The sequence below is a fragment of the Pelodiscus sinensis genome, chromosome 1, assembly GCF_052426305.1.
Source record: "Pelodiscus sinensis isolate ZL-2025 chromosome 1, ASM5242630v1, whole genome shotgun sequence".
Taxonomy (NCBI): domain Eukaryota; kingdom Metazoa; phylum Chordata; order Testudines; family Trionychidae; genus Pelodiscus; species Pelodiscus sinensis.
The window spans coordinates 424,000-442,514 of NC_143052.1; the positions used below are offsets into that span (position 1 = coordinate 424,000).

The 18,515-nt window shown below is 49.2% G+C and overlaps 1 protein-coding gene across 3 annotated transcripts in view; it reads left to right on the forward strand.

The window, feature by feature from the left end:
* Positions 1-18,515, forward strand: part of RABL2B (RAB, member of RAS oncogene family like 2B) — a 69,618-nt gene that overhangs the window by 23,052 nt on the left and 28,051 nt on the right. For all 3 annotated transcript variants that reach the window (XM_075918369.2, XM_075918368.2, XM_075918370.2), the window contains exon 5: positions 7,345-7,424. In XM_075918369.2, the coding sequence (XP_075774484.1) occupies positions 7,345-7,424 (80 nt within the window). The remainder of the gene's footprint in view (positions 1-7,344; positions 7,425-18,515) is intronic.

Sequence of the window (18,515 nt, forward strand, 5' to 3'; positions counted from 1 at the left end):
ATGGAGGCCCATCCCATCCTGAGGGACTCCTCATCGTCCTTTCCTGATGAAACCCTAGGTGATCCAGCCCCTTTGTTACCATCGATGGATGCAAGGGTACAAAAAGACCTGCTGAGGAGGCTAGCGGCAAACTTGTTGGTGAAGGAGGAGGAAGTACAAGAGGAGGCCGACCTAATGGTGGACATCCTCTTGGCAAATACTCCCAGGAGGATGGCATTGCCACTGATTAAGACAGTGGATAAGCTAACAAAGATGCTTTGGATGACACCAGCCTCCATCTCTCCCACCCAGAAGGGTGTGGAGAGAAGATACTTCATTCCCCAGGAGGGGCATGAGTATTTGTTCTCTCACTCCCCTCCAAGTTCCTTAGTCATCCAAGCAGCGGGGCAAAAGGAATGACAGGAACTCCCAGGCCCTACCCCTAAGGCCAGAGAACCTAAGAAACTGGACCTCTTGGGGAGGAAGGCTTACTCTACAGGGAGCCTGCAGTTACACATAGCTAACCAGCAGGCTATGTTGGGAAGATATGCTTTTAATACATGATCCACTATGGACAAATTCAAGAATTCAGGGCTCTGACTGACGAGGGCAGAATGGTTGCATGTTCTGCCTTGCAGGTAGCCCTCGATGCAGCCGTCTCGGCGGCTAAAACAATGGCTACTGCTGTTGTAATGAGAAGAAGCGCATGGTGTCATGTTCCCCGGGGTATGTGGGATCAGGGCACCCAGGTTCATGGCACGGGGGCCCTAGTTCCTGGCTTAATCTGGGCTCGTAAGTCCTAGGGGATAGGCGTGTCTGTATAAAAGAGACGAGCCCGAAGCAGGGTAGCCTCCTCCCCCTTGAGCCTACTGTCCCCTCCCAGCAGCTATGGACGACGGGGGTATAGTCCGCGCCTGTTTTGGGCATCTCTCCCCCCCGCCACTCATAAGAGTTCAAATAGGAAGAAAACCTTTCCCAAAGATCAGTCTTCACAGTCTTTGCGGTATTTAGTTCAGGTGGGGTAGGGAAACTCGGGCTCTCCCCCACTCCCGAGTTCTGGCCCCAGGACCCTAGGGTGAGGCCACACAGGAGTTATTTGATCCCCTTCTCCTCCCTCCCTCCCTTGTCCCGTCCTCACTCCTCCCCTTCCCTCTTCAGGGACCCCTCTCACAAAATCCTGCTAAAACAGGAGGTCGCAAAGCTTCTGCACCTTGGAGCAGTGGAACCTGTTCCAGACAGGTTCAAAGGAAGGGGTTTTTATTCCAGATATTTCCTCATTCCCAAAGCGAAGGGAGGTCTTCATCCCATTCTAGGTCTCAGGGCCCTGACCTCGTTCATAAGGAAAACTAACTTCAGAATGGTCACTACCCTCCATCGTCCCCTCCCTCCAGAAAGGAGATCGGTTTGCTGCCCTCGACTTAAAAGAGGCTTATTTCCATATTACGATAATCCCTGCCCACAGGAGATTCCTCAGATTTGTAGTGGGCGGCGAACACTTTGGCTGCGTCTACACTGGCATGATTTTGTGCAAATACTTTTAATGGAAAAGTTTTTCCGTTAAAAGTATTTGCGCAAGAGAGCATCTATACTGTCATGTGCCCTTGCGAAAAAAGATTTGCTTTTGCGCAAAAGTATCCATGCCAGTGTAGATGCTCTTGTGCAAGAAAGCTCCGATGACCATTTTAGCCATCGGGCTTTCTTGCGCAAGAAATTGATGTTACCTGTCTATACTGGCCATTTGCGCAAGAAGCACTGATTTCATACAGTAGAACATCAGTGTTCTTGCACAATACTCGCAGCAAGTGTAGACAGGCGGCAAGATTTTGCACAAAAGCAGCCGCTTTTGCTCAAAATCTTGCCAATGTAGACACAGCCTTCCAGTTTACAGTCCTGCCATTTGGCCTAACCACAGCAACGAGGGTGTTCACCAAGTCATAGAATCATAGGACTGGAAGGGACCTCAAGAGGTCATCGAGTCCAGCCCCCCGCCCTCAAGGCAGGACCAAGCTCTGTCTACACCATCCCTGACAGATGTCTATCTAACCTGTTCTTAAATATCTCCAGAGAGGGAGATTCCACCACCTCCCTTGGCAATTTATTCCAATATTTGACCACCCTGACAGTTAGGAATTTTTTCCTAATGTCCAATCTAAACCTCCCTTGCTGCACTTTAAGCCCATTACTCCTTATCCTGTCCTCAGTGTCAAAGTCAGACAGGACTCACAGATTTGTCAGACTGCTCTGTTTATTCAGCAAAGCTTTGCTAAGATGCATGGAGAAAATGTGAGTGAGATACAAGGTTCAAACCTCTTGATTTATACAGTCAAAAGAAAGCCAAAATTAACAGGATTAAAAGGGGGGCAAAACTTCACATAATTAGTGTGAGGCTACTCAAGTATTCTTCATTTCCACATCAAGCACACAGCAATCTCCTGTCCAATTGCTTGGTTAGCTTAATTGTTTCTTCCTAACACCTAATGTTCCTTTTCCTATTAACTCTGGCTAGCACTTTGTAATCTGCATTCCTACAAACAACATTAACATACTTTTCTTCTTCCTGTTCAGAGACAAACAGTATTCCTTCAACTTATTCAATTATTGCAGCATAATTTATCTTTCTCTTATAGTATAATTCTTTCTACTTTCACATCAGAAACCAAGAGGAACAAATTTTCTCCTTCCTCCTTGTGACACCCTTTTAGATATTTGAAAACCGCTATCATGTCCCCCCTTAATCTTCTTTTTTCCAAACTAAATAAGCCCAGTTCATGAAGCCTGGCTTCATAGGTCATGTTCTCTAAACCTTTAATCATTCTTGTCACTCTTCTCTGTACCCTTTCCAATTTCTCCACATCTTTCTTGAAATGTGGTGCCCAGAACTGGACACAGTACTCCAGCTGAGGCCTAACTAGTGCAGAGTAGAGCGGTAGAATGACTTCACGAGTTTTGCTTACAACACACCTATTGATACAACCTAGAATCATATTTGCTTTTTTTGCAGCAGCATCACACTGTTGACTCATATTCAACTTGTGGTCCACTATGACCCCTAGATCCCTTTCCACCATGCTCCTTCCTAGACAGTCGCTTCCCATCTTGTATGTATGGAACTGATTGTTCCTTCCTAAGTGGAGCACTCTGCATTTCTCTTTATTAAACCTAACATAAGAACATAAGAACGGCCGTACTGGGTCAGACCAAAGGTCCATCTAGCCCAGTATCCTGTCTACCGACAGTGGCCAGCACCAGGTACCCCAGAGAGGGTTGACCGAAGACAATGATCAAGCGATTTGTCTCCTGCCATCCCTCTCCAGCCTCTGACAAACAGAGGCCAAGAACACCATTTTATCCCCTGGCTAATAGCCTTTTATGGACCTAACCTCCATGAATTTATCCAGCTTCTCTTTAAACTCTATTATAGTCCTAGCCTTCACCGCCTCCTCTGGCAAGGAGTTCCACAGGTTGACAACACGCTGTGTGAAGAAGAACTTCCTTTTATTAGTTTTAAACCTGCTACCCATTAACCTCATGCTGTTTACCTCTGACCATTTCTCTAACTTGCTAAGGTCATTTTGAATTATGTCCCTAGTTTATCAATTTGCCTAGTTTATCAATAAGAATATCATGCGAGACCGTATCAAATGCCTTAGTAAAGTCTAGGTATATGACATCCACCGCTTCTCCCTTATCCACAAGGCTCGTTATCCTATCAAAGAAAGCTATCAGATTAGTTTGGCATGACTTGTTCTTCACAAACCCATGCTGGCTATTCCCTATCACTTTATTACCTTCCAAGTGTTTGCATATGATTTCCTTAATTACCTGCTCCATTATCTTCCCTGGGACAGACGTTAAACTGACCGGTCTGTAGTTTCCTGGGTTGTTCTTATTCCCCTTTTTATAGATGGGCACAATATTTGCCCTTTTCCAGTCTTCTGGAATCTCCCCTGTCTTCCATGATTTTTCAAAGATCATAGCTAAAGGCTCAGATACCTCCTCTATCAGCTCCTTGAGTATCCTGGGATGCATTTTATCAGGACCTGGTGACTTGCTGACATCTAACTTTCCTAAGTGATTTTTAACTTGTTTTTTGTGTATCCTATCTTCTAAACTTACCCTCTCTCTGCTTGTATTCACTACGTTAGGCACACCTCCAGACTTCTCAGTGAAGACCGAAACAAAGAAGTCATTGAGCATCTCCGCCATTTCCAAGTTTCCTGTTACTGCTTCTCCCTCCTCACTTAGCAGTGGGCCTACCCTGTCCTTGGTCTTCCTCTTGCTTCTAATGTATTTATAAAAGGTCTTCTTGTTTCCCTTTATGCCTGTAGCTAGTTTGATCTCATTTTGTGCCTTTGCCTTTCTAATCTTGCCCCTGCATTCCCGTGTTGCTTGCCTATATTCATCCTTTGTTATTTGTCCTAGTTTCCATTTTTTATAGGACTCCTTTTTTATTTTGAGATCATGCAAGATCTCCTTGTTAAGCCAAGCTGGTCTTTTGCCGTATTTTCTATCTTTCCTACACAGCGGAATTGTTTGCTTTTGGGCCCTTAACAACGTCCCTTTGAAATACTTCCAACTCTCCTCAGTTGTTTTTCCCTTCAGTCTTGCTTCCCATGGGACCTTACCTACAAGTTCTCTGAGCTTATCAAAATCTGCCTTCCTGAAATCCATTACCTCAATTATGCTGGTCTCCCTTTTACCTTTCCTTAAGATCATGAACTCTATTATTTCATGATCACTGTCCCCCATACTGTCTTCCACTTTCAAGTTCTCAACTAGTTCCTCCCTATTTGTTAAAACCAAATCCAGAACAGCTTCTCCTCTGGTAGCTTTTTCAACCTTCTGAAACAGAAAGTTGGCCCCAATGCAGTCCAGAAACTTATTGGATAGCCTGTGCCCCGCTGTGTTAGTTTCCCAATGTATGTCTGGATAGTTGAAGTCCCCCATCACCACCAAATCTTGGGCTTTGGATAGTATTGTTAATTGTTTAAAAAAGGCCTCATCCACTTCTTCCACCTGGCTAGGTGGCCTGTAGTAGACTCCTAGCATGACATCACCCTCATTTTTTACCCCTTTTAGCTTGACCCAGAGACTCTCTACACAGCTATCTCCTACGTTCATCTCCCCTTCAGTCCAAGTGTGTACATTTTTAATATACAAGGCAACCCCTCCTCCCTTTTTTCCCCTGTCTGTCCTTCCTGAGGAAGCCGTACCCTTCCATACCAACATTCCAATCGTGCGTCCCATCCCACCAGGTTGCTGTAATACCAATGATGTCATAGTTGTATTTATTTGTTAGGAATTCCAGTTCTTCCTGCTTATTACCCATACTTCTCGCATTTGTATATAGGCATCTAAGATACTGATTTGATCTTGCCTCCCTGTTGTGCCCTGACTCTCCTTTCTCCTTGCCATTATAGTCCGTAGTTCCCCCCATTTCCAACCCATCTCCCAGTCCCGCACATTCAGCACTTACCTGTGGGCTTTGCTCACCTGTCCCCATCGAACCTAGTTTAAAGCCCTCCTCACAAGGTTAGCCAGTCTGTGTCCAAACAAGGACTTCCCGCTCTTGGAAAGGTGAACTCCATCTCTGCCAAGCAGTCCTTCCTGGAAGAGCACCCCGTGGTCAAGGAAGCCGAAGCCGAACAATTAGCCCGATAACCGCATTTTAACATCCTTACCCCTAATGAGGTCTGGTAGCTTTATCACCAAGCTCCCAGTCAGTGTTCCCTCTAAGATTTTTCATCCATGAGCAGAGTGAGTTTTATCTTGTGCACCAACAACAGGGTTCCATGCTCTTGTTTCAATGTGTGCCACTGTGGAACCAACCAATGACGCCGCTCCCTGAGAGACTCTCCCAGGAAGCGCCCCCCCCCCCTTGAAGTGCTCCCTCTAAGCAGAGCTTCACAGATGATTCATCAGCCCTACCCAGTCAGAGGCTCAGGGCTCCTGCATGGAACTGACTGACTGGGTAGGGCTGATGAATCACCTGTGAAGCTATGCTGCCACTTAGCTTGGAAGGAACACTGACCTCTTGGGGAGAAGGTAAGACATGTGTTCCCCCCCCCCCTCCAGGAGAGCTGCTCCCTGGGCAACTTGTGTGCAGGGCAGGGACTGCCCCAAGCTGCTCTTCGCAGAGCTACTGTGAGTCCCCACAGCAACCTCCCACCACGCCACCTCAGCTGGCCCCAGCCCAGAGCATCTGTCTGCCGCGCCACTCACCTTCCAGCAGGAGGGTGAGTGCTGCTGCATGGCTCTAAAAAAGTGGTTGGGCAGGCAGAGAATTTTTTGTGCATGGCTGCGCAGGCTCCCAGTGATAAAGCGCTGTCTATCCTGGCACTTTTCAGTACCAAAACATTTGTCGCTGTGGGGAGGAGGGTATTTTTTCACACCTGTGAACGATTAAAGTCGTAGTGCTGAAAATGGCAGGGCAGATACCGTATTAATATGTGAGACACTCAGTAGTTTGGGACCTGGCTTCTTCAGAGATCACCTAATCCTCTGTGCTTCTGCAGCCCCAGGAACAATGTCACTTGACAGAGCCACATTTAGCCTACTCAGTGAGGGTGACAGAGCATTTTCCATCACAGCATCCTGGCTATGGACCATCCTGCTAAGAATGGTCACGCTGCATTGTCGAGATCACCCCTAATTTATATAGGTTTGGATCCCACACCCAATCCTACTTGAATACTTTTCATTCTTGCTTCCTCACCTTTCACACCAATGCCTTGCCTTGTTTTTTCTGCATTTTTAAATCCAGTTTACACAGAACTCTTTGCACTACTGTTTACACTGATGTCAACTATCCGTGCTGGAGCATTGCACAAGCATAACCAAGTATAGGTAGAGCCCGTGTTTATAGAGCTGGATTCTGGGGCTACGTATACACTACAGGGTTTTTGCACAAAAACTGCCGTTTTTACGCCAAAAAGCCGTGGAGCATCCACACCTCAAGTGCGTTTTTGTACAATAGAACGGCAGAACAGAGGACTTTTTGTGGTATAGGTATACCTCTTTCTACGAGGAATAATTCCTTTTTGCGCAAGAGTTCTTGTGCAAAAAGGAATGTGTGGACACTCAACAGGGATTTCTTGCACAAAAAGAGCCTATCACAAAAAGCACAGGTTCTCTGATGGCCATTCTGTTAATGGCAATCAGAGCTTTCTTGAGCAAGAGCGTCCATGCCGTGTGGATGCTCTTGTGCAAAAGCACATTGCGCTTTTGCGCAAGAAGTTTTTGTGGAAGATCTCTTCTGCAAAAAGCTTCTTGCGCAAAAAGCCTGCAGTCTAGACGTAGTGGGTTGTGAGGGAGTTGGAAATTTTTCCTGTCATGTGCTGAACTTGCTAATTTCTACCTTTTCAGATTTCTGGGACACAGCTGGACAGGAGAGGTTCCAGAGTATGCATGCATCCTATTACCACAAAGCCCATGCTTGTATCATGGTAAGGGCATTCTTCTACATTTGGCTTTCATTCTCTCTATTTAGAGCAGTGGTCTCCAACCTTTTTATGTCCAAGATCACTTTTTAAATGCCAGAACAAGTCAAGATCTACTGCCCCATCCTTCCCCCCAAAACCCTACCCCCTCCTTGAAGCCCCGCCCTCTGTTCTCCTCCTCTCCATCACTTGCTATCCCCAACCCTTATACATTCTCAGGGTACGGCTACACTGCTGCTTTTTTTTTTTAATTCTGTCTAGACTGGGCCAAATGTCAGAAAAACCCTTTTTTTCGGAAGCCCCCTTATTCCTCATGAAACAAGGAATACAGGGGTTGCTGAAAGAGCATGTTTGCTGTTCCGATAAAAAAAAGCGGAAGAACAAACACATCCCTGGACACAGAACAGTTTTTTCAGAATACCTCCGGAATCCTGGAAAAACTCCTGCAGTCTAGCCATACCCTCACTGGGTTGAGACAGGATGTGTGGGCTCTGGGGTGGGAATGAGGGATTTGGGTGTGGGATGGGGTGAGAGGTGCAAGGTCTGGGACGGAATTTGGATGCAGGAGGAGGCAGAGAAGGGGATGCTGGCTCGAGGAGAGGGCTCCAGGATGGGGAGTGTTGCAGTTGGGGTACTGCGTAAGCCACATGCTTGTGGATGTGAGGGTGCAGGAGTTTAGGTTGGAGTATGTGAGGGGCTCAGGGAAGGGAGGTTGGGAGTAAGATGAGCAGTGTGTGGATGGTGCAGATTTGCAGGTGTGTGGATGGTGCAGGGGTGTTGTGGCAGAAGACTGAGGATGTGGGGCTGCAAGAGTTTGGGGATGTGAGAGGCTCAGGACAGAGGGTTCCAGTGTATGATAGGCTCAGGTTTGGGTTCTGGGGGGTGCAGGAGTGTTACAGTGCTGCAGCCAGATGGGGGCTTGGCCCCAGTTCGGGGTTTGTTGGCCAGGCTTCATTTTTAAATAAAATATGTCAAACACAAAATGTTTCAGCATTGTCTTTATTTATGAGAAGGGTGGGGAATCTGTTTTGAGTCAGAAAAGTCAGTTGGGGCCTGTGATGTAGTGTGGGTACCTTGCTGGTTGCTAGGCTTGGGTTGTGAGTGACCTCCACTGGCTGCTGGCTGCAGCCCAGCCCAGCAGGGCAGGGGATGAGTCATTAGGCAAGGGAGCTAAGAACCTGTCTGACCAGTCATCTCCCAGGGAGCGGAACAATGAGAAGAAGGGGAGTGGAGCCCTGGCTGGGGGTAGGGCTGGAAGTGAGGGAGTTAGGTTTCTGGCTGGGATCATGGAGGAAGCAGCCTAGGCAATGGGCTGGGATTTAGGGGCCCAGGCTCCCCCATCTCAAAGGGGGTGAGGCATCCTAGGCCTGCCCTGTAACCAGATTACATCTGTGCTGTGCTGTATCCTGTAGAAGCAATAAGCTCCCTCTGTTCTACTGGCTGGTGAAGTCTGTCTGTGCCATTACGGGGGTGCAGGAGACGGGAATACCCCAATGCGCCGTCACAGGGCCACACAAGTGAGATGAAAAAAAATAACTCCTCCAATCTCCCACCCCCACCTCACTAATGTGACCCCAACTATGGTGGTAGGAGCAGAAGACATGGTACTGGGAAAGGGTGCTAGTGGGTGCTGGGGCAGGGGACAGGGTGCCAGTGGGGCTCAGGCGACAGGGTTCCAGTGGGAACAGGGTGCCAGTGGGTTCTGCAGCAGGGGAAAGGGGACAGGGTGCCAGTGGGTTCTGCAGCAAGGGACAGGGTTCTGCGGCAGGGGAAAGGGTGCCATGGGGAATGGGGTGCCAGTGGGCTCTGCGACAGGGGTCGGGGACAGGGTGCCAGTGGAGACAGGGTGCCAGTGAGTTCTGCTGCAGGGGACAGGGAGTTCCCAGCATGCGCCTCCTCTGGGGACTCCCCCACCCCCCCCAAAGGAGGAAAGTCCGGTCGCGCGCCTCTTCTCGGGACTTCTAACCCCCCACCCCACCCCCTGCATGGAGAAGGGAAGCCCCGGCATGCACCTCCTCTGGGGATTCCTCCCTCTTCCCCTCTATAGAGGAGGGAAACCCAGGCACATGCCTCTTCACGAGACTTCTAACCCTCTTCCCCTCCCCCCACCCACCAACACGGAGAAGGGAAGCCCTGGCGCGCACCTCCTCTGAGGACTCCTACCTCCCCCCCTCGCGCAGAGAGTCCCCAGCGCACCACAGACCTGCTTTGTGGTACGGCACTAGCTGTTTGGGAGAGAGGGAGCAGCCTGCGTATTTCCTCAAAGTGGCGTGCAACTGCTGGACTTCTGTCCACCCTGCAGGAAGCCGGCACTAACTCCCTCATTGCTGGAGGTAGGTAGTGGGACTTCTTCAGGGTGGGGGAAAATGGGGGGGTCCCGAAAGCCTTGCAATCAACTGGTCAGGGCTTCCTGATAGACCAGTTGATCGTGATCGACGAGTTGGTGACCACGGATTTAGAGGGTTCCTGGCTGGTAACAGAATCTGTTTGGTATTCATCCTACACCTTACCTTTAGTAGTGGTATCCTGAGTATAGGTTCTTGAGACCAGAGTGGTTGAACTGGAGGAGCTAAGAGAGACAGAGAGGTACACAGAGAACACTTCCTGGGACACAGCTGCGGTGTCCCATCCTCAACCTCTGTGCTGTTGAGGAATATGAAAGTCTTGGGGAGGGAGAATATAAAACTGGAACAGATGGAAATAATCCCATAGTTGGGACCCTGCTTTCAAATTATGCCATGGTATCGTTCCATACTGAGGATACCTTTTGGGGGAGGTCACCCAAGTTATTGAGAAGACACTGGTAAAGTAATGGGAGAATTCAGTTGTTAGAAATACAGGGTATGTCTACACTACAAAGTTAATTCGAACTAACGGACGTTAGTTCGAATTAACTTTGATAGGCGCTACACTAGCGCTCCGCTAGTTCGAACTTAATTCGAACTAGCGGAGCGCTTAGTTTGAACTAGGTAAACCTCATTTTACGAGGACTAAGCCTAGTTCGAACTTACTATTAAGGGCTGTGTAGCCCCTTAATTCGAACTAGTGGGAGGCTAGACCTCCCCAGCTTTCCCTGGTGGCCATTCTGGCCAACACCAGGGAAACTCTATTGCCCCCCTTCCGCCCCGGCCCCCTTAAAGGGGCACGGGCTGGCTACGGTGCCCGTGCCAGGTGCAAGCCGGCCAGCACCCAGCCAGCAGACCCTGCACCTGGCACGGCTCGAGCCAGCCACCCGATGCCCCCCAGCCCTCCCCCTCTTCCCGGGACCAGGCTGGCGGCTCCCGGGAGCTTGCCCAGGACGGCAAGAGGTGGGCACCCGCCTGGTCCAGTGCAGACATCGTGGACCTCGTCCACGACCTCCGCACTAGGCACAGGAAAGCGGCCGTCTAGGGCAGGAGAGCTGCCAGCCTGGCCACACAGGAGCAGGTTTGCATGAAAATCAAGGTGGTCCACTGAGACCCCCGACCCTGAGCTTATAATGGCCGTTCTGGGTCAAACCAAAGGTCCATCTAGCCCAGTAGCCTGTCTGCTGACAGTGGCCAACCCTAGGGACCCTGGAGGGGATGGACCAAAGACAGTGACCAAGCCATTCCTCTCCAGCCTTCCACAAACTTCAGGCAGGGACACCACTCCTACCCCCTGGCTAATACCACTCCATGCACCCAACCTCCATGAATTGATCTCACTTCTCTTTAAACTCTGTTCTAGTTCTAGCCTTCACAGCCTCCTGCAGCAAGGAGTTCCACAGGTTGACTATTTGCTTTGTGAAGAAGAACTTTCTGTTATTAGTTTGAAGCCTGCTACCCATTCCTTTCCTTTGGTGTCCTCTAGTCCTTCTATTATGGGAACTAATGAAGAACTTTTCTGTATGCACCCTCTCCACCCCACTCGTGCTTTTATAGACCTCTATCATATCCCCCCTCCATCTCCTCTTTTCTAAGCTGAAAAGTCCCAGTCTCTTTAGCCTCTCTTCATATGGGACCTGTTCCAAACCCCTCATCATTGTAGTTGCCCTCCCCTCTCCCACCCTCTCTCTTCCCCTCTCCCACCTCCTTTTCCCAGTCTCCCCCAGTTTTGTTCAATAAAGAGAGATTCTATTTTTGAACACAATTGTCCTTTATTTTGTACATCAGGAAGGGGGGCTTGGGAGGGGTAATTGGAAGGAGGTGAGGAAGGAATGGGGCACAAGCCCCCGATGGGGAGGACTGGGCTGGCTCTGCGGGATTCTGGGGGTGGAACCTCTCCTGCAGGCCCCCAATTGTCCCCTCTCCCCAGATGGCAGCCTGCGGCAAGTGCAGCCGGTCCAATGGCCGAGTGCTGTGATGTGCCCAGTGTGGGTACTCCGGGCAATCCAAGCCAGGACTGCTTTGCAAGCTGGGCACCCCTGAGAACTGTCTGTCTGGGGTGGGGGTCGGGTCCCTTTAAGCACAGCCCTCGGCTAGCCTGAGACAGCAGCTCCACGCTCTAAGTCCTACTCTGATGCCCTGCCGGCACTGCTTCCGGCCATCCTTAACCTCTGTTTAGGGTCCACTCAATGTGGACATGCTAGTTCGAATTAGCAAAACGCTAATTCGAACTAGTTTTTAGATCTAGCTGCGCTAATTCAAATTAGCTTAATTCGAATTAACTAATTCGAACTAAGTTAGTTCGAATTAGCGCTGTAGTGTAGACATGCCCACAGATATTTAGGTTTGCAATGACGGGGACAATCGCATGGTATCTTGACTGCTGGGTGTGAAGCTTGCGGATCTTTCGAGACATCTAGAGAGATGTATATGCAGTGTTAGGGAAGAGCTAGTGGTTGTTGTTCATGTGGGAACCAGTGACACAGGGAAAGATAGTAGAAAGGTTCTGGAGGTGAACCTTAAGCTGCTAGATAGGTAGAAGTCCATGACCTACATGGTAGCAGTGTCTGAAATGCTTCCAATTCCATACAGAAGGGCAAGTAGAAAGACAGTACTGCAGAGTCTCAATGTATGAATCATACAATGATGTAGAGAGGAAGTATTTAGATTTATTAGGAACTGGGGAACCTTTTAGTAAAGGAAGAGCCTATATAGGGAGGATAGGTTCCACCTAAATCAAAATAGAATCCAATTGCTGGTATGTAAAATTAAAAAGATCATAGAGAATTTTGTAAACAAAGAGCTGAGAGAAAGCTTAACGGTGTGTAGGAGCACGATGCAGACATAGACATAGTTTACACCACTCCTGTAAACCTCGTTTCACGAGGCATAAGGGAGCGGTAGACAAAGGCTTCCCTTGTCGACCACTCCGCATCTAGATTGCCGCGCTGTGCGGGATCAGCTGATTATTGGCACAGCGCAGCGGCCATTTTTACTTTAATGAAGCGGGGATTATTTAAATCCTCGCTTCATTGACTATGTCGGGTAAACTAGTTTACATGGCTCCATCGACGGAGCCATGTAGTCTAGACATACCCTCATAGAATCATAGAATATTAGAACTGGAAAGGACCTTGAGAGGTTGAGTGCAGTCTCCTGCCCTCATGGCAGGACCAAGCACCATCTAGATCATCCCTTATAGATGTCTATCCAACCTGCTCTTAAATATCTCCAGTAATGGAGGTTCCACAACCTCCCTAAGCAATTTATTCCAGTGTTTAACCATCCTGACAGCTAGGAAGTTTTTCCTAATGTTCAATCTATTCCTTAGGGGAGGATCTGTTAATGGGAACTCTCTATTTCCTAGTAAACAAGGAAGGATAGAAGTTAATAAAGTGAGTACGAAGCTTAAGAGAAGCAGTCAAATGAACATCCCATGCAGTTACATCACATGAAGGCAGACAATTAAATATTGACATATTTTGTAAGTGCCTATATACAAATGGAAGAAGTCTAAATACTAAGATGGGTGAACTTGAGTGCATGGTATTAAATGAGGATACTGATATCACAGAAACTTGTGTGGCAAAGCTCTGGCCATGCCCCATGAGTCTCGTGCTACTAGTGGACAATAGCTTCAGAGGCTCACTGTGACACTTCACATCACTTCTTTCTCTTTACAAGAGGCAGGGTCCACCTCAGGAGGACATCAAGTCCAGCCCAAAGGCAGGACCAATCCCAACTAAATCCACCCAGCCAGGGCTTTGTCAAGCCGAGGCTTAAAAACCTCAAGGGATGGAGATTCCACCCCCTCCCTAGGTAACCCATTCCAGTGCTTCACCAACCGCCTAGGGAAATAGTTTTTCCTGATTTCCTGTTTTTCCATCTGTCACTACTGAGAACAGCCTCTCTCCATCTTCTTTGGAACCTCCTTTCAGGAAGTTGAAAGCTGCTTTCAAATCCCCCCTCACTCTTCTCTTCTGCAGACTAAACAGACCCAACTCCCTCAGCCTCTTCTCGTAGGTCATGTGCTCCAACCCCCTAATCATTTTGGTTGCCCTCCGCTGGACCCTCTCCAGTGCATCCACATCTTTTCTATAGTGAGGGGCCCAGGACTGAACACAATACTCAAGATGTGGTATCACCAGAGTCGAGCTTATTGAGCCATACTCATCACAGGATAGTTCATGGTTTCAGGGTGAAAACTCTTCAATATTCCTGGTCTCCCCTCTCGGGGCAGGTCTCTGTGTTGGCATGGGGGAGATTTGGAAGGAACCTGGGCCTGGCCACTACTCCCGGTTCTGGCCCAGGGACCCTAAAGTAACAGCAACAGTAAGGGTTGTCTTTACTTCTGAACTGGCAGATTTTTCCCTGGGCCACTTCCCCGAACAACCCTTCCAGGTGTCTCCCTCTGGTACCTGCTAGCCAGTCCTCAGCTCACACTCATTTTCTTTTTGCACCCTTCCAATCCATCACTCTTTGTCTTCCCCCTCTCCTTACCTGAAAAAAAACGAATACTGATATTGAAATGCTGAGGGAGATTAGAGAGGCTACCAAAATAAAGAACTCTATAATAATGGGGCATTTTAATTATCCCCATATTGACTGGATACATGTCACCTCAGGAAGAGAAGCAGAGATAAAAAATTTCTCAATGGCTTAAATGACTGCTTCTTGGAGCAGCTGGTACAGGAACCCACAAGGGGAGAGGCAGTTCTCAATTTAGTCCTGAGTGGAGCGCAGGATCAAGTCCAGGAGATAACCATTACAGGACCGCTTGGGAATAGTGACCATAATATAATAACATTAAACATTCCTGTGGTGGGAAGAACACCTCAGCAGTCCAGAACTCTGGCATTTAATTTCAAAAAGGGGAATTACACAAAAATGAGGAGGTTAGTTAAACAGAAATTAAAAGGCACAGTGACTAGAGCCAAATCCCTGCAAGCTGCATGGAAACTTTTTAAAGACATCATAATAGAGGCCCAACTTAAATGTCAACCCCAAATTTAAAAACATAGCAAGAGACCTAAAAAAGAGTCACTGTGGCTTAACCACCATGTATAAGAAGCAGTGAGGGACAAAAAGGTATCTTTTAAGAAGTGGAAGTCCAATCCTAGTGCGATAAATAGAAAGAAACATAAAGGGCTCGTCTACATTGGCCCCTTTTCCGGAAGGGGCATGGTAATTTTTGAAATCGCAATAGGGAAATGCGCGGGGGATTTAAATATCCCCCGCGGCATTTAAATAAAAATGTCCGTCGCTTTTTTCCGGCTTTTAGAAAAGCCGGAAAAGAGCGTCTACACTGGCCCCGATCCTCCGGAAAAAGCGCCCTACTTTGAAGTAGGAATAAGATCCTCCGGAAAAGGGCGCTTTTTCCGGAGGATCGGGGCCGGTGTAGACGCTCTTTTCCGGCTTTTCTAAAAGCCGGAAAAAAGCGACGGACATTTTTATTTAAATGCCGCGGGGGATATTTAAATCCCCCGCGCATTTCCCTATTGCGATTTCAAAAATTACCATGCCCCTTCCGGAAAAGGGGCCAATGTAGACGTAGCCAAACACTGTCAAATCAGGTGTAAAAATGTAATAAGGAAAACAAAAAAAGATTTTGAGGAACAGCTAGCCAAAAACTCAAAAAGAAATAACAATTTTTTTTAAGTACATTTGAAGCAGGAAGCCTGCTAAAAAGCCTGTGGGTCCCCTAGACGATTGAGATATAAAAGGAGCAATCAAGGATGATAAAGCCATTGTGGAGAAACTAAATGATTTCTTTGCTTCAGTCTTCACGGCTGAGGATGTTAGGGAGATTCCCAAATCTGCACCATCCTTTGTGGGTAGTGAATCTGAGGAACTGTTCCGGATTGAAGTGTCATTAGAGGAGGTTTTGGAACAAATAGAAAAACGTAATGTCAACAAATCTCCAGGACCGGATGGCATTCATCCAAGGGTTCTAAAAGAACTCAAATGGGAAACTGCTGAACTATTATCTGTGGTTTGTAACCTATACTTTAAATCGGCTTCCGTACCTAATGACTGTAAGGTAGCTAACGTGACACCAATATTTAAAAGGGGCTCTAGAGGCGATCCTGGCAATTACAGACCGGTAAGTCTAACTTCAGTACCGGGCAAATTAGTTCAGTACCGGGCCAGAGTCATGTAGATTAATTTACTAGACATACTCAAGCGGCGATTTAAATAATCGCCGCTTCATATAAATTAAAATTGCTGCTGCGCTGTGCCGATCAGCTGTCTGCCGGCACAGCACTATCGTCTGGACACTCTGCAGTCAACATCAGAGGCATTTGTTGACCTCCCCAGTATGTCTTGTGGGATGACAAACAGCTGATCGGCACAGCACCGCTTCATTCGGGTATGTCTAGTAAACTAATCTACATGGCTCTGGCGACAGAGCCATGTAGGATAGACATACCCCCAGTGTCCTGTATACCTGCCTTCACCACAGTGTTGCAGACTGCTGGCCTGGTCTAATATCAGAGGGGTAGCCTTGTTAGTCTGGATCTGTAAAAGTAACGACTCCTGTGGCACCTTATAGACTAACAGATGTATTGGAGCGCCAATACATCTGTTAGTCTTTAAGGTGCCATAGGACTCCTTTGTCACTGGTCTGGGTCTGTCACTCATTCTTTCCCCCCCTGCACTCCTCCTCTTTTCTTTTTTGGGAGGTGTGGCGGGGGGGCTACTGATGTTGTGGCAGGCAGGCCCTGGCTACCCCTATATTCTGGGCTGAGCCTCTTTTTTCCACCTTCCTTTCTTGGAAGCAACTTCCTCCCCCCCTTCACATCAGCTGGCTGTTGAGGGTGCAGAGGGGTGGGGGGGGTCTCTGCTGCCCTGCTTCTTGGTGGGGTAGGGGAGGCCCCCCTCCCATCTTTTTGGGGGTCTATTTTGGCCCCCTTTTTTTCTTCATCTATGCAGGCCCGACCTCCACCATTCCTGCTGCTGTTCTTCCTGAGGCAGACGAGGTAAGGGGGCTGCTTTAGGTCAACCCCTGGAGTTCTCTCTCCCCACAACTTGTTCTGTGTTGGGGAGAGATTAAAGGAGCCCATTTCCATCAGGGTTCCTGGGCAGGAGCTGGTGCAGGTCTTTTGGGGTGCTGGGGAAAGGGGGTGGCTTACCTCCCCCTGGCTCCCCTGTTCTGCTGCTGCTGCTCTCCCTCCCCAACCCCTGTTGCTGTAGGGGCTTTTTTCCATTCTTGGCCACACTGCTTGCCTCCCTGCCCCTCCTTTGCTCTGCTGGGCCCTGCAGCAGGTGCTGTGGGCCTACTACTCAGGCACCTGTGAGCACACTGGTTCCCGTCCCCCAGCTGTGTCTAGCCCCGTCCTCCTTGAGCAGGCATCTCCTCACTGCCTGCCTACCCTCTCCACTGCTTGTCCCCCTCACCTTCTTGTGTGCCCATGCTCCCTCCCTCGTTCTTTTCTTTGGCGCCTGAGCTTCCCCTCCTTTTTAGTTACCCTTCCCATACACACAGCTTCACTTGTCCCCGTGTTCTTTAACTAATTTACCCCCTCATCTCCCCAGTGCAGCCGGATGAGCCGCTCTTTCCATCCTGTGCTGGGAGCTGTACTCCTTATTCCTTTATACCCCTTTTTCCTTTCTGTATTGTTGCCCTCCCACCTTGCTTCCAGCCCAGCAGGGGAAGCAGTAAAACCTTCTTCCTCCCCCCCTTGATCCCTTCCCTAGCACTTTTGTCCTCCACCAAATATTTGTTCTTGTCCTTTCCTCCCCGCCCATGACCACAATGGTGGGGTTGTCTGGTGACACCCCTGCCATCCCTTCCCCATACCTTCTCACATCTTAAAACAACTTATCCTCTGAGGCTGCCAGGCCCTCTGTCATTACAGTGGAGATGGACAGGGATCCTGGGGCCTCAACTGCTCCTGCCACGGCACCTTCAGTCACCACCAAGAAGGCTCCTCTGAGGTGCAGGAAGGGCCAGGGGACCAAAAAGGGCAAGAGCCCCACCTGGAAGGCAAAACCTCCTGTGGCGAGGGCTCATCCCCTGGCTGCAGCATGGGTGTCGGCTGCAGCTCCCCCTCCTTCCCGTCCCCTGTTCCTTCCACCAGCTCTGGGGGCAACAGTGTCCTGGCCCCCAGGGCGTATGCCCAGGCAGCTACCACCTCCCTGCCTGCAGCCTCCCAAGCCGCCTCCCAGAATTCCATCTCCGGTGGCTGCAGCCCCTTTCCCACCCTGGCCAGGAGGCATGGGGTCTGTTGCCTCCTGGTGTCGGCCTCGCCCCACGTGGAGACCCTCGGCCTTTCCCCACGTGGTGGCAGCCTCTGAGATGTTCGGGAAGGTGGTATTCTTCCTGGTGTCCAAGGCCGCTGCCCAGGAGGCAATGGAGAGGGGTTTGGTGGGGGAGGAGGGAGTCCATGTTCCCCTCGAGCCTTTCGAGGACCTGGGCGTGTGGATGGTATTTTCCTCCCCAATGCCACCCTACTGCCTTTCCTCTCCACCCTGGGGAGACCTTTGTCAGTCCTAAGTCCTCTTCCTCTCCCTACTCCTCTTCCTCCTTTCCCTGATCCCCTCCCTGACATCTTCTCCTCCCCTTACACTATTACTGCCAGTGCTGCCACATTCAGCCTTGACCCCTGGGAGGCAGTTTTTGTTTCTCCTGCTCCCAGCACGTCTGGGACTATTCTCCCTCTGCCACTGTCCCTACCATCTTCCCAGCAGGGACTTCAGAGTCCCTGCTTCTCCATGTCAATTGGTCGTGGGGCATGCAGAGGGGTCTGGC